This window comes from Falco peregrinus, chromosome 7 (assembly GCF_023634155.1).
Source record: "Falco peregrinus isolate bFalPer1 chromosome 7, bFalPer1.pri, whole genome shotgun sequence".
NCBI lineage: Eukaryota > Metazoa > Chordata > Aves > Falconiformes > Falconidae > Falco > Falco peregrinus.
The window spans coordinates 63,906,269-63,918,476 of NC_073727.1; the positions used below are offsets into that span (position 1 = coordinate 63,906,269).

General features: G+C 37.5%; 1 protein-coding gene across 1 annotated transcript in view; it reads left to right on the forward strand.

Moving 5' to 3' along the window:
* Positions 1–12,208, forward strand: part of MBOAT2 (membrane bound O-acyltransferase domain containing 2) — a 100,563-nt gene that overhangs the window by 64,121 nt on the left and 24,234 nt on the right. Inside the window, exons 5-7 of the mRNA XM_055810623.1 lie at positions 601–656; positions 10,550–10,604; positions 11,442–11,625. Coding sequence (XP_055666598.1) covers positions 601–656; positions 10,550–10,604; positions 11,442–11,625 — 295 coding nt within the window. The remainder of the gene's footprint in view (positions 1–600; positions 657–10,549; positions 10,605–11,441; positions 11,626–12,208) is intronic.

Below are 12,208 nucleotides of genomic sequence, written 5' to 3' on the forward strand. Positions count from 1 at the left end.
TGGACAGTTTAGGATCTGCTCAAGTGCACAAAATTCAAAACAAACTAAACTGTGTTGGAGCCAGCATAATTACGCTGGGTTTCTGTTTTGCCAGCTATATTTACTTGAAGCAAATAATAATTCTAGATGGAAAAATTAAGCATAGGACCAGGTGTTAGTAGAAACAGTGGAAGTGGTCTGCATGCATAGTACTGTTCAACTTTGGTATATTTTTTTATTTTTGCTTACTGTTGCCTTAATTTACAATGCATATAATTGCTGTTACTGCCCTTTTGTTCTTCACTCTTCCCACTGTAAAAAAAAATAAACTATGTTGTAGAAAATAAATGTGAAACACTTTGGCCATGTTTATGGAACCGAAGGCAGCAATAAAAGGCATGGGTTATCAAATACTTTGTCTAAGGATTAAATTCTTTTGCACTGAAAACTCTGTAATGGTTTGAGCTCCAAAAACTAATTGCTTTGTCCTTGCATTGAAAATCTTCCAGTTGCGAGTAACTAATTTGGACTATTAGTATAAACTTTGCCTGATGTTATTTGCATATGAAAGAAAATCCTGAACTTTTTTCTAAATTATTCTTTCTTCCTTTTTTGTAACAGTCCAATGATGATAATTACACAGAAGATCACTAGTTTGGCATTTGAGATTCATGATGGTAAGATTTCTTTAAACTGTGTTTAATTTTCCGTACAAAAGAAACTTAAGGAAAGTTAGTCATGAGTCTACGAGTTACTTCAGTCCAGTTTGTGTTCTAGGGCAAAATGTGTTTTTGTCTCAACTGCTTCTTTTGATCCTTACTAATGGAAGTACCAAGAAATGTTGCTCAGACACTACAAAAGCTCTGAAAATGCTCACATTGTGCAGACGATACTACTTAATAGAAGATGAATGACACTTCTGAGGCCAGTGACTAAAGACCACTGACATTTTTGGGGGGCTGGAGTATTGATCCCAAGAGTTAGCTAAATAATTTCCAAATTCAGAGATCACAGTTGCTGAAAGATTGGTAGAAAAAGTACATGTAACTTCAGTTGTTGAGCACCTCTTTTTTTAAAAAACGCTGTTAATCTCCTTCTAATTTGTGCCACATACCCTGATTTTTATAAAACCTTTGTACAGGTTTCATTTCGTTTATTGTCATAATGACATTGCTAACATACCAGTGTGAACAGGGAGATTATTTAATTATGATTCTGTCTTTTCTCTTGTCAGATTTATCCATCAGATAAGTGGGCCCTAGCTGTGACAAGAATTGATCCTAATGTTGCTTTTCATGGATCGTGTATCTAGATTTTTAGTTACCTTTAAATGTAAAGGAGTAGGTTTGATTTTAAGATTTAAAATATTGTCCAATAAACCTAGCCAGTTAGCTTGAATCACTTGGAGCTACAGCTGTCAGTTGAAGATTTGGGAGTGTAGCCCTGGACACCTGGATAAGACACCTGTTTTTCTGAAATTTCTTTAGTAACATTATGTATGGAGTTCAATATGGTTTTGTCTTATAAGCATCTTAGCTTTACTGCTGTTGGTGTTTTGGTTTTTTGCATTCTCATGAAGTTACACTGTCTAGAGAAGCCTGTAGTCAACAACATCCATGAATACAAAGAGTCAGGAAACCACCTTTCTGTAAGAACTGTTGTGTGAATGAAAATAATGCTGGGTGTATCTAGTCAAAGAAGTTGGTATCTAACTCCCAGAGAAAATATATTCAGAAGTATTAGTCTTGTAAGCTGTTATCAATTAGAGTACGGAACACACAAGTCAGAGGAAACAGCGTGTTATAAGGAAGTAATAATTCTAGTATCAAAGATAAAAGCTTCCTCTTACTACTACTTTGCTAGGGGAAAGAGCTATTTTCTATTTGTTGACATCATACACAAATACTGGAGCTGTGGTATGGCACAAGCATGTGATTGTTCCTGGTAATCTTGAAACAACTGTTTCATTTAGTCAGCTCTGTTCTTAACTTTCATCACAAACTGAACTAGATTTTTCTCCTACTTAAATCAATTCAGATAATTTGTATTTTCCTTATAAGCCCAGCTTATTTTCTGTCTGAATTTCTTGTAGGTATCGCTGAATTCTGAGTATCAATTCTGAAGTTTTGTTCCTTGTTGACCTCGTATCAGAGATCCTCTAGAGTCTGTCAGCCTGTCGGGATTAGCTGATAATATATTGGAAAACTTTCTTTCTGGCTGCATTTGTGATTTAGCAGAGTATTTTACTTGAGTTGGATGATCACTGTTGCTGGGAGCATACTGTGAAGATGACTTCAAAAAGCTGACATGACCAATGTGAATTTGAGAGCAACTGCTAGGCTGGTGTCAGGAAATGTTAAGAAAACATGTACAGGGGAAACTGAGATTGTACTAAAGCAATGATTTTTAACCATTGACTACTTAAAAGGGATCCATCATGAGAAATTAGTGAAAACTAGCCCTCTGTCAGTGGGCTTTTTTTCACTGTACAAAGGTCCATCCTCCCCAGTGGGAGGGACAGACTGGGGAGGAGATAATATTGAAAACCATTATGCAAAGGCATTCAGAGTCTCCAGTCACATCAGCTTGGCTATATTAAACACCAATTACTTTATCCCCCCCCCCCCCCTCGTTTTTACCAGTACATCCAAGGAGAGGTAATGAAAATAAACAGCTGAAAGAAGGGTGTTGGTGTATTGGAAGATTGTGGTAAGCTTCAAGACTCTAGTTGTAGTCACACTGGTTTTGCAGTAAAAGCAAGTCTTCTGGACTTGATCTTTTCCTGACAGCCTGTTTGTTGTGTTTAGCTGGTTTCTGTGTTGTATTTGAAGGTCCTGGAGAGAACTGGAAGTAATCACAAAGGCTGCTCACTCGTGCTGCATATTAAAGAGTCTGTCTAGCTGAGTGGGTATGTTTGGTTCCAAGTTGAACAGTAGTATGGAATACTATAAATAAAAAACAACTACTTCTATAACTAGAACTACTTCTATAACTTACTGTGGGCTTTTTTTTTCAAGCAGGAAAATTCAATGCAAGTTGCATAGGATTAATATGATTGTGGTATAATACTGACGTTTTACAAGGCTGCATGGATCAAAAATTTACACCTGAGTGAATTTGGAGTATGCCTTTGGTGTGCTCTGATTTACTTTTTGAACTTAAGCCCTTGATAGTTGTTGCCTTCTTACAGTTTCTTGTTATTCAGTTGAGCACTGCCAAAAATGAGTAGGCAGAATGTTAAGATTTGCTTTGTATTTGTTGCGGATTATCTTTGGCATCACACATGTATATTCTAAAGGCAGAAATGTTTTTACATGATTTGGAGAATGCTTGTGTCCATATTAATTCTTCATGACAAGATATTTATGCAATTATGCATAATATGCAAAATATGCAAAAATCAGGCTAATTACAGAGTTAAGGGAGAAAATTTTTTTTTTACTTTAGATGCTAATTCTGGAGTACCTTTTATCCATCAACTTTAAAACTAGCGTATTTTGGAGAAGGAAGGGAGCATTGGAGTTATTCTAGAAGCAAGGAGCTTTCTACAGGTGCAGTTTAGAAGGGCTATAAAATGGAGGATTGTACTTGGACAAGAAATTTCTAGTTAGAGGGTGGCAAGTAGAGAAGCCTTTGCAATTGTAGTTAGAGGGTGCTAAAAGTTAAGCCGCGGAGAGGAAGAGAGATACTGTCACTGATTAACTCTGTATCTTTGCAATGAGTTCATGTGGTGGTCTCCCTTTTTTGCTTATGACCCACTCAGCTGTAGAGAGCCTTACTTGTTTTACTGCAATTCTGTAGGAGATGAGGGATCTCTACAAGAAAGACCTGTATTCAAATCTAACTTCGCTAATCTGTATGCGCTTTGTCAGTTTGTTTTTAATTATAGTACTTAATGAGTCTTAAAGAGCCTCTTCAATTGTTTATATTCATAACCCATTAAAGTTCTGGAGCTCTCAATGTATTTATTTTTAAATCTCCAAGAGATGCAGCCAGCAAAGCTAGGGAACATTAGACTTGATATTTGATATTTAAAAGGGAAAAAAAAAATTCTCACAGCTTCTTCCAATCTTATTTGTCTGCTGTGATTTAAATTAAATAATACATAAAACTTTGAAGGAAAAAAAGTCATATTCTAAATGTAATACCAATCTACTAAACATGAAATCTAATTCTTCCAAATTATTTTTGTTATATTACTATGTTGCACTTGCCCATAACAATGTGTGAATACAGGTAAGAAACGAGAACCATAACACTCTTCTTGTTCCGTTAGCTGCTTCTTGGTTCCCAGGGGCTCATTTCACAGCCTTTCTGACTACAAAAAAATAACTCTTTGTTCCTGTGTGTACCCTTCTCCCATCCCCTATGCCTTGGGTTTTAGCTCTGTCTTGCTAATTTTTAAAAGTGCTTTTCGTGGAATGCTGCTGGCTTCCCCACTCTGCCCCCCCCCCCCCCCCCCCTTATTATTTCCTCCTGTGTGTCTTGGTACTCTCCCTTAAAAGCAATAGAGTAGACATTGATGCTGATCTGGTGAGGCACTACATTTACTGTGAGAACTCAAAGGAGGTAGAGTACAGTGAATATGGAACTTGAATGATTGATATTTTTATTTTTGTTACCTCCACCTTTTAGTTTGAATGATATATTGGTGAAATACAGTTAAAGGCTAGTCTTACATCAGTGTTTTCAGTCTCTTTTAGTTTGATCCAACAGCAGGCTATTAGGACAAGGGCTGGATTATTTTACGCTATTTTCCTCATACTGCTGTTGTACTATTATAAAGCTGTAAGATTTCAGAATAGACTATTAGAGCCTATTTTCCTCTGCAGAAATAATGAAAGTATAGCCCCTGTCCAATATGGCCCTTGAGAGGAGAGCTATTTCGATGGATAGATGAAGCACATGAAAAATGGGAAGGAGATGAGGAAAAAGAAGCAGAAGTGATGTTGGAGAAACTTACGTGCAAACACTGTATTAGTTGCTGTGGTCTTAATTATCAATTGCTGCCTGGCTCATGATATTGTGGTACTATGCCATACGGTTGGGAGGTTTTTCGGACAACACTTGCTTGCCTTATTTTTCCTTATAAAGTAAATTTCTTGTTGGTTTGGAGCTAATGAACAGCCCCATCCAAACTGTAGTACCTGCTATTATGTTAGTAGTAATGGTTTTGTTAGCTGTGCTTGAACAGTGTAATAGTATCAGAAGTATTGAATAATATTTCTTGATTTAGTTGATATAAACATTTCTTCTTCATTTTCAATTAACTAGATTCTTTGCCTTTTCCTTTTCTCAAAGGAAAATAATTCCCATATTCAGCAGAAGGACACTACATCTTTCCAAAAGGCTTGCAGATAACTTCAGTGTTGGTCTGCTCTGGCTTAAAGGGTGGAAATGTGGGAGTACATTGAACTGTGCATGTATTTCTGTACCGTAGATGAGATATTTCAATTTTTTTTTAAATAGATAACTGTAAAACCAGACCAGGATTACCAGGCTGAACTGTTGATTGTCACAATGTGTCGCCACGGTAAAAAGGAGCATACCGTGGTTTTGGACCATTTACTGTTGTGATTAAGTGGAGTTTTTTATTGTAGTGAGAGGCGGTCAGTAAAGAATGTTATGTTTTTGAAAATAAAGGTCTTGTAAACTATCAAAGTGCTTTTCTGACTTCAGATAGGTCTTTTATTATTGCTATCATTATGTCTTTTAAAAAGTGTATTTGGATGTTGCTGTTGTGAAAGTATAAGCAAGAAAAAACTGAACAACTCTCAAGACAGAAATGCTTATGTATGTAGAACTAAATACTTTTAAGGATTTTTGGTAGGTTATCGTGATCCAGTTCCACTTTATAAATGCAGGTATTACAGCAAAAAATTCTAGCTGTTTAACCAAGTATGTTGTTTTCTAATTTGTCTGTTTAATTATATCAGGGAAACTGCCATGGTATGGTAGTGTGTGGGTGTGTATTTTTTTTTGGTAACTTGATGCTTTCTTCTTAAGTCTAGGAGTTTCTTTTAATGCTGTCTTTCCAATTGTCTCTCGATCTGTGTTTTTATTTATTTATGTATTTTAAAAGTGCTCCCTCTTGTGTTAGTGACCGCATGGTCGTTATTGTTTCAGTATCAGTTACAAATTCACTTTGGTTACAGTACATGTCATGAGTGTTTAAAGGGATTATGTTGTATGTCACCCCTCCTAGGTCTTCAGGTGGTGTTCTGGGCCTATGTTTGCTTTCACAGCTCTCTGGATATCAAGACTTCTGATTTTTCTTGCTTGTTGTAGTTTCTTTGCGGTTTTACTCAGCTGGCCTTTGTGTCTGTTTGCTTTTGCTGCTGCCAATGTGCTAGTAACAACAAAAACCATTATTGTCTGTCGATCTTCTTCAAGTCTTAAAATATTTTAATAACAGCATGCATTTGGGCTCAGCTGGTGATCCATTTCAGAACTTGAAATTAAAATTTACTGTAATTACAACAGAGCCTGTGATATGATCTTTATGTTTAAGTATTATTAATGTAATATAATCTTGCATCTAAGCATTATTAATGAGTTACTGAGTAGCCAGATTTCATGCAAATACAAAGATGGGTATGTTCAAGCAGATTAACCGCAAAGCTGGGGTGGTGCTATGATCCAATTGTAAACATTGGATTACTGTAGTGAGAGCGTGGTAGTAGTCATAATATACTTTAATAAAGCCTATGTGGCTAGGTATTTGTACGTACCTGAGGATGTTGATTTTGTTGCCATTAGGATGTGTTCTCTTGAGGAGGAATGAAAAGATGAACTTCCTCATGATCTAGACCACGAGGGTTAAATATTTTTGCTGATGATTTACAAAGGTCTTTTACCAAGGACGGAACGTAGGAGCATTTCCTACTTCACAGATGAGAAAACTTGGTTACAGTTGCCAAGTGACCAAATGATTTCACCTCTTTAACGGAGGTTTGATAAAACCCATTTTCTCTGATCACCACTGTGTGATTTAGTAGCAACTAGAAGCTGCAGCCCTTGCAGTATTCTCCTGCTTTAGGACAGGAGAAGACAATTCTCCTAATCCCTAGAGAAAGGTTGTGAAACTTTGTGAGTTCCCTAGTGGTGGCGTGCTGTTGAAATGAGGTGTCTTCATCTCCAATGTGTAGCAGGTGTAGGGAACAGCTATGATTTATGAGGCCTCTGTTCCCATGGGCAGATACACTGTTTGAGAAATACTGAATGTATATATATTAATTCATCTCTCTTATTAGATAAGCATCAATGTAAGAGCACCTTTTCCATATGTATTTTTTATGAATTTTAAAATGTTAACAGTAGTTTCCTGAAACCTTTCAGGAGTATGACAGGCAGAGATCAGTGGTTTCCTTGTTCTTTCATTCTATGCAAAGATGATAAATGGGCCTTCAAGGCACCTAGAAGACATTAAAAAAGAAAAAAAACCAAACAGGGAAAGCCACTGAACTGACCTCAGAGAAGCTGCTGGCTGGAGGGAAATCTTAGTGAGATAGGGGGATGAAAAATTATGGAGGCTTACGTGTATGTGGTATTTTTGAGACGGCAAGTATACTCCTCATCAGGTTATTTAGGCCTGAAGTGACTTCTCATGTATGTATGTATGCAACTTGAACTCATTTGAAATATGTCAGTTCTTTCTTCCTTACCTGTTTTGCTGATAGACTGGATACGAAGCAAAAATGAATTCCAAATCAAATACAAGAATAAATGCCATTTATTATATTACACTATAATAAAGGAAAAAATAGCATGCAATATGATAAAAGGAAACAGTACTAGTTGTTACGCGCAATATGATAAAAGAGCAATAGGAGCGAAGCATGGAATCGTCACTGTGAAGCGTTAGGGAGACTAAGAAAAGGATACATCGCCAGTTACCACATTAACATCATCCAGGCCCACGCTTCAGCTGGGAAGCCCCATTGCAGCCGGTGCCAGAAGTCTCTTGGTAACTGGGAAAATTCCTGCGCAGTGCAGTAGGTGAGGCTTCTGACCTAGTCCTGGAGCTTGCCTATCATTATACTCGGTGAAAAACAAAAATAATTTACACATCTAGCGTATGTAAACTTTTATGTTTAGGCTAAGTGCAGGCATGCACTATCTTATGGTTCATAAGGTTCACACACACCAGGCGTGTTGGCCAGATACCTGAGTGTGGTGGAGTTACCATCATGACATAGCTGCACATAATATTTATTGTCTGGATGTTCCTGCTCATATCTTGCTTGTTTGGGGGACTAGAGACAAACACCACCTGCTCATTAAAGTTGTCCTTGAGCTCCCTGAGCTCACTTGTCTAAGTTAAACAATCCCTAATTAAAGACAAAGACTTTTTCATAAGCAGTAATCAATTTAATAAATTTTCACCACACCCTTCCAAAAGTATAGGTCGTATTTCAGTGATTAGATTCTTCTATTTCAGGTTTGAGGTTTTTTCCTCCTTTTTCATATCACACAAATGATGTGAAATCTTTCATTTGACTAATTACTTGTATTTAGTGGTTGAGTCAGGCTTTATGCAAGTTCATTTGGACACACTTGGTGACTGCTTCCTCTTTCTCACTTAAGGGCAAAATACTGATACAGAATGTAAACAGTGAAGGAGGCTCCTGTTCCAGTCAGTTTGCATTGTGTACGCTGTGAGAGACTGAAGGGTCTGTATGGGCTATTTCCCTACACTAGTCATGTTGTATGATCTGCTTCTACCTGTAGGAGTCTTTGTGTTAAACTTCTGTTTAAGTTTGTGTTAAATTCAAAGATTTATTACCTGACAACTGTAATCTTACGGCCTTAAAGGTTAAAGGACCTTTCAAAATGCTTCTCCCACATACTTTATTGTACAGTTATCAGTGTAGAAACCTTTGCTGTAGCACTAAGGAGAAGGTGTGAAAACTTAATGATGGGTAAGAGAAAGTGCCTGCGTGAAGTTAGTAGGGGTGATGCTTTGCCCTTCTGTTTCTTGCCTTGAGTGGGTACAAAAAGGGTTGACTTTCCACTGTGAAGGATCAGGACCGAGGAAGGTATTTTTCCAGGTCGTGTTGGAAGAGAGGTAATGGCAAGTTGCTAACCCCTCTGTTGAAAACTCAAAGTACAGTTTTAGAGTCGTACATGTATAGGTCGCAGTTCCTGGAGTCACACGAAGACAACAGAGTTACCTTTTCTTTAGATAACAAGTATTTCCATAAGTCATAGAATTAAATGAAGTTTTACTTCCCCTTCCACCCCTCAATCTTTTTTGTCCTAAGCCTGACTGATTTTGATATCTAAAAAACTTGGCTCCAGTTAAATCTTTCCTTATGCTTGGATCAAATATAAGAGATCCCCCCCTCTGTGGATTTACTGGCGTCAAGGGGTGGGGTTGAAGGCAGCTTTGCCGTGAGTGGGGGAGGATCTTCTATAGAATCACCTGTTTTCATAAAGCACATTGGGATTTTAAATCTGTATTACTGCTACTCTTCCATGATATTCGTTGATCAAACTTGGTTAGAAATTGGCTGTTAGGTTTAGGCACTCCTAGGGTGGAACATAATTGAAGTGGGATTCCATAAACTTCATAATGTTTAGGAAGCTGTGCTCATAAAAATAATTTGTTTAGTGCTTGCAATGGCAAAGAAAACTTGCAGGGTGAGTAGCTGGGAATGGATGTATGTGCTAACGTCTGAACTAGTAGACAGGCTGCAGAAGGAGCTGAAGCAGTCATTTTGGCAAGCAGTGCTGGCTGGTATAAAGGAAGGAGCTTTGCTTCTTCTGTGCCCCTGAATTAATGTATTTTATAATAATTTCAAGTGCTGAAGGTCACATTTTTTACTTTTTTTTTTTCGGTGTGGGTTTTTTTGTTGGTTTTTTTGTTTGTTTTTTTTAATGGGAGTTCAAATTTTGAAGCCTATTTTTCAGGTGTGGGCCACCAGCATTTTGGAAAGTGAGGTGAATGGCAAGGAGGTAAATTCAGTCTTGCTGCTGAACTTAGACTTGGCCTGCCTCCTTCTGCTAGCAGGGCTTAGGGCTTCTTGTTAGTGCTCGTTAAAAAGACTTGAGCACCCTTTACTGTTGTGCCTGCTTCACTGGACCTTGTTTACAATGTTTACTTGGTGCATGAAGGTGCTCTTGAGGTCTGCCTTAAGTCTTTAATTGCTTAAATCTATCTTGGACTGTGTTTATACTGTACATCAAAAGTGCAATGGCTAGTGTAATGACCCTGGTTACTGCAATGTCAAAAGGGGCTTGGGGCTTGTCCAATTTCCAGGACTGGGAATAAAGGGTTTTAAAACCTGCAGACTTTGAAATCTTATTGTTCTTGAAATCCATGTGATCTCAGGTTTAGGCACTGTTGGATATAACTGAGAATATGAGAGTTTGTAATTTTGTCAACAGTAGGAACTGTTTGTTCTAACTCCAGCAAAACTTTGTGTGACATAATACCTCTGGAATTACTTGAGGGCTTAAGAAGTTACGTTGCAGCATAAGGCTTGCTCTACTGAGTAAAGAAACTGCTGAATAATGTATATGGGTTTTGCTTTTCTTTATTTTTCTTTTTTCCTGCCCTCTTCCCTAGGAATGTTTCGGAAAAATGAAGATTTGACTCCATCACAGAGGTGCTTGGCTGTAAGGTAGGCTTTCAGATATCTCTGAGTCTAGTTTTGGGAGTGGGGTTCAGAAGCTGATGGGTTGTGTGATTTGTTAACGCTCTGTGGAATTGCTACAGGTCACATTCAAGATGGAGAGTTTACAAACTCATGTAAAACAGATCCATACTTTTTGTATTTGTAGCTTAATTAATACATCTATTCTCCTGGAAAATATCACTAGAAGCAGGTTTTATACTTATTTAAGAAAAAAATTCTAAGTTCTGTGCGGTCTGTGCAAATTCTATGCCATATCAGATAGGAGACTAGTTAATGTCAAGTACACATCTAAAGGAGCTGGTGAAGGAACACTTTGTTAATTCTGTTTTTCAGTATTTAACTTACCCTTTCTCCTTTCTTTATTCAAGAGACTTGAAAACAGTATGTTGTCCTGGGCAAAACAGTCTTGACTTGAGGCATTTTCCTTAACTGAAAGTATTGCCAGTTAACACAAACTTCTGTTCACTGATTCAGTTATTGAGGGGAGGGAAAAAGAAAATGCAATCAGTTGAACAAATGCTTAGGGAAACACCCTTCCTTCTCCTTCCCCAAGCTCAGTCTCAAGTCAGACACCTCTACTGGGCAAGGAGAGAGTCACCAGAGTTAGGGAGATCTGTCTGAAAATGCTCATTATGAACTGGAAAGAAATTCTATGTGTAGAATGTTTCAAACAGGTTACTGAAGACACACAAACTGCATTTCTACGTGTGGGTTTTTACTGTGGCTAGAGTAAGCAATAACATGGAGTATGACTTTTCCTGTTGTGGAACTTCTGTAGAACTACACATTCCATCTCACAAGTTGCTTGTCTTTGAATTACAGACGCATGCCAAGTCTACTGGAGTATTTAAGTTACAACTGTAATTTCATGGGTATCCTGGCAGGCCCATTATGCTCTTACAAAGACTATATTACTTTCATTGAAGGCAGATCATACCAACTGCAACAGTCTGAAGCAAATGGGAAGGAAGATACAAAATATGAACAAACGGATCCTTCTCCAAATGTAAGATGTATGACTCTTGCAGTGCTGATGCTTACGTATCATTGCATGAAAAGCTTGGTTTGCACTGTTCATTTACAGGCATAACTTCCGAGCTGTATCTGGAGTTCATTCATCAACGGTATAGTTCCCTGTTCAAAAAGTTAAATGCTTATTTTTGTTAAGGCAGGTTTTCTCCATGGTTTCCAGTCTGGATCTTGTGGATAAAAGCAGATTAAATTGGAGCTTCCTACCAAGCTTATATGGTAAAAAGCCATCTTTAAATTAAAACAGTTCATGCATGTTTCCTTCGAAGCAACTACTATGCTTAAACACATCCTGATAAGGACAAAGTATGTGCTTTGTTGTTAAAAGACTGATGAGACTTAAAAGTTCCAGCAAGGTTTCATGAACATTCTCAAATTCTACTGTTGTTTTTGTATGTTTTCTTGCAGCAAGTAGAAAACATTCATGTGTAACAAGTTGAAAAACACTTATAGTTTGATTTTTCTTGCTTTCATTCATGTAGAGAGGTATTAAAGATGGAATTCGATCTGAAGGTGTAGTAAAAGGTGTACTAGCTGTAACGCTATGGCTTGTAACCCAT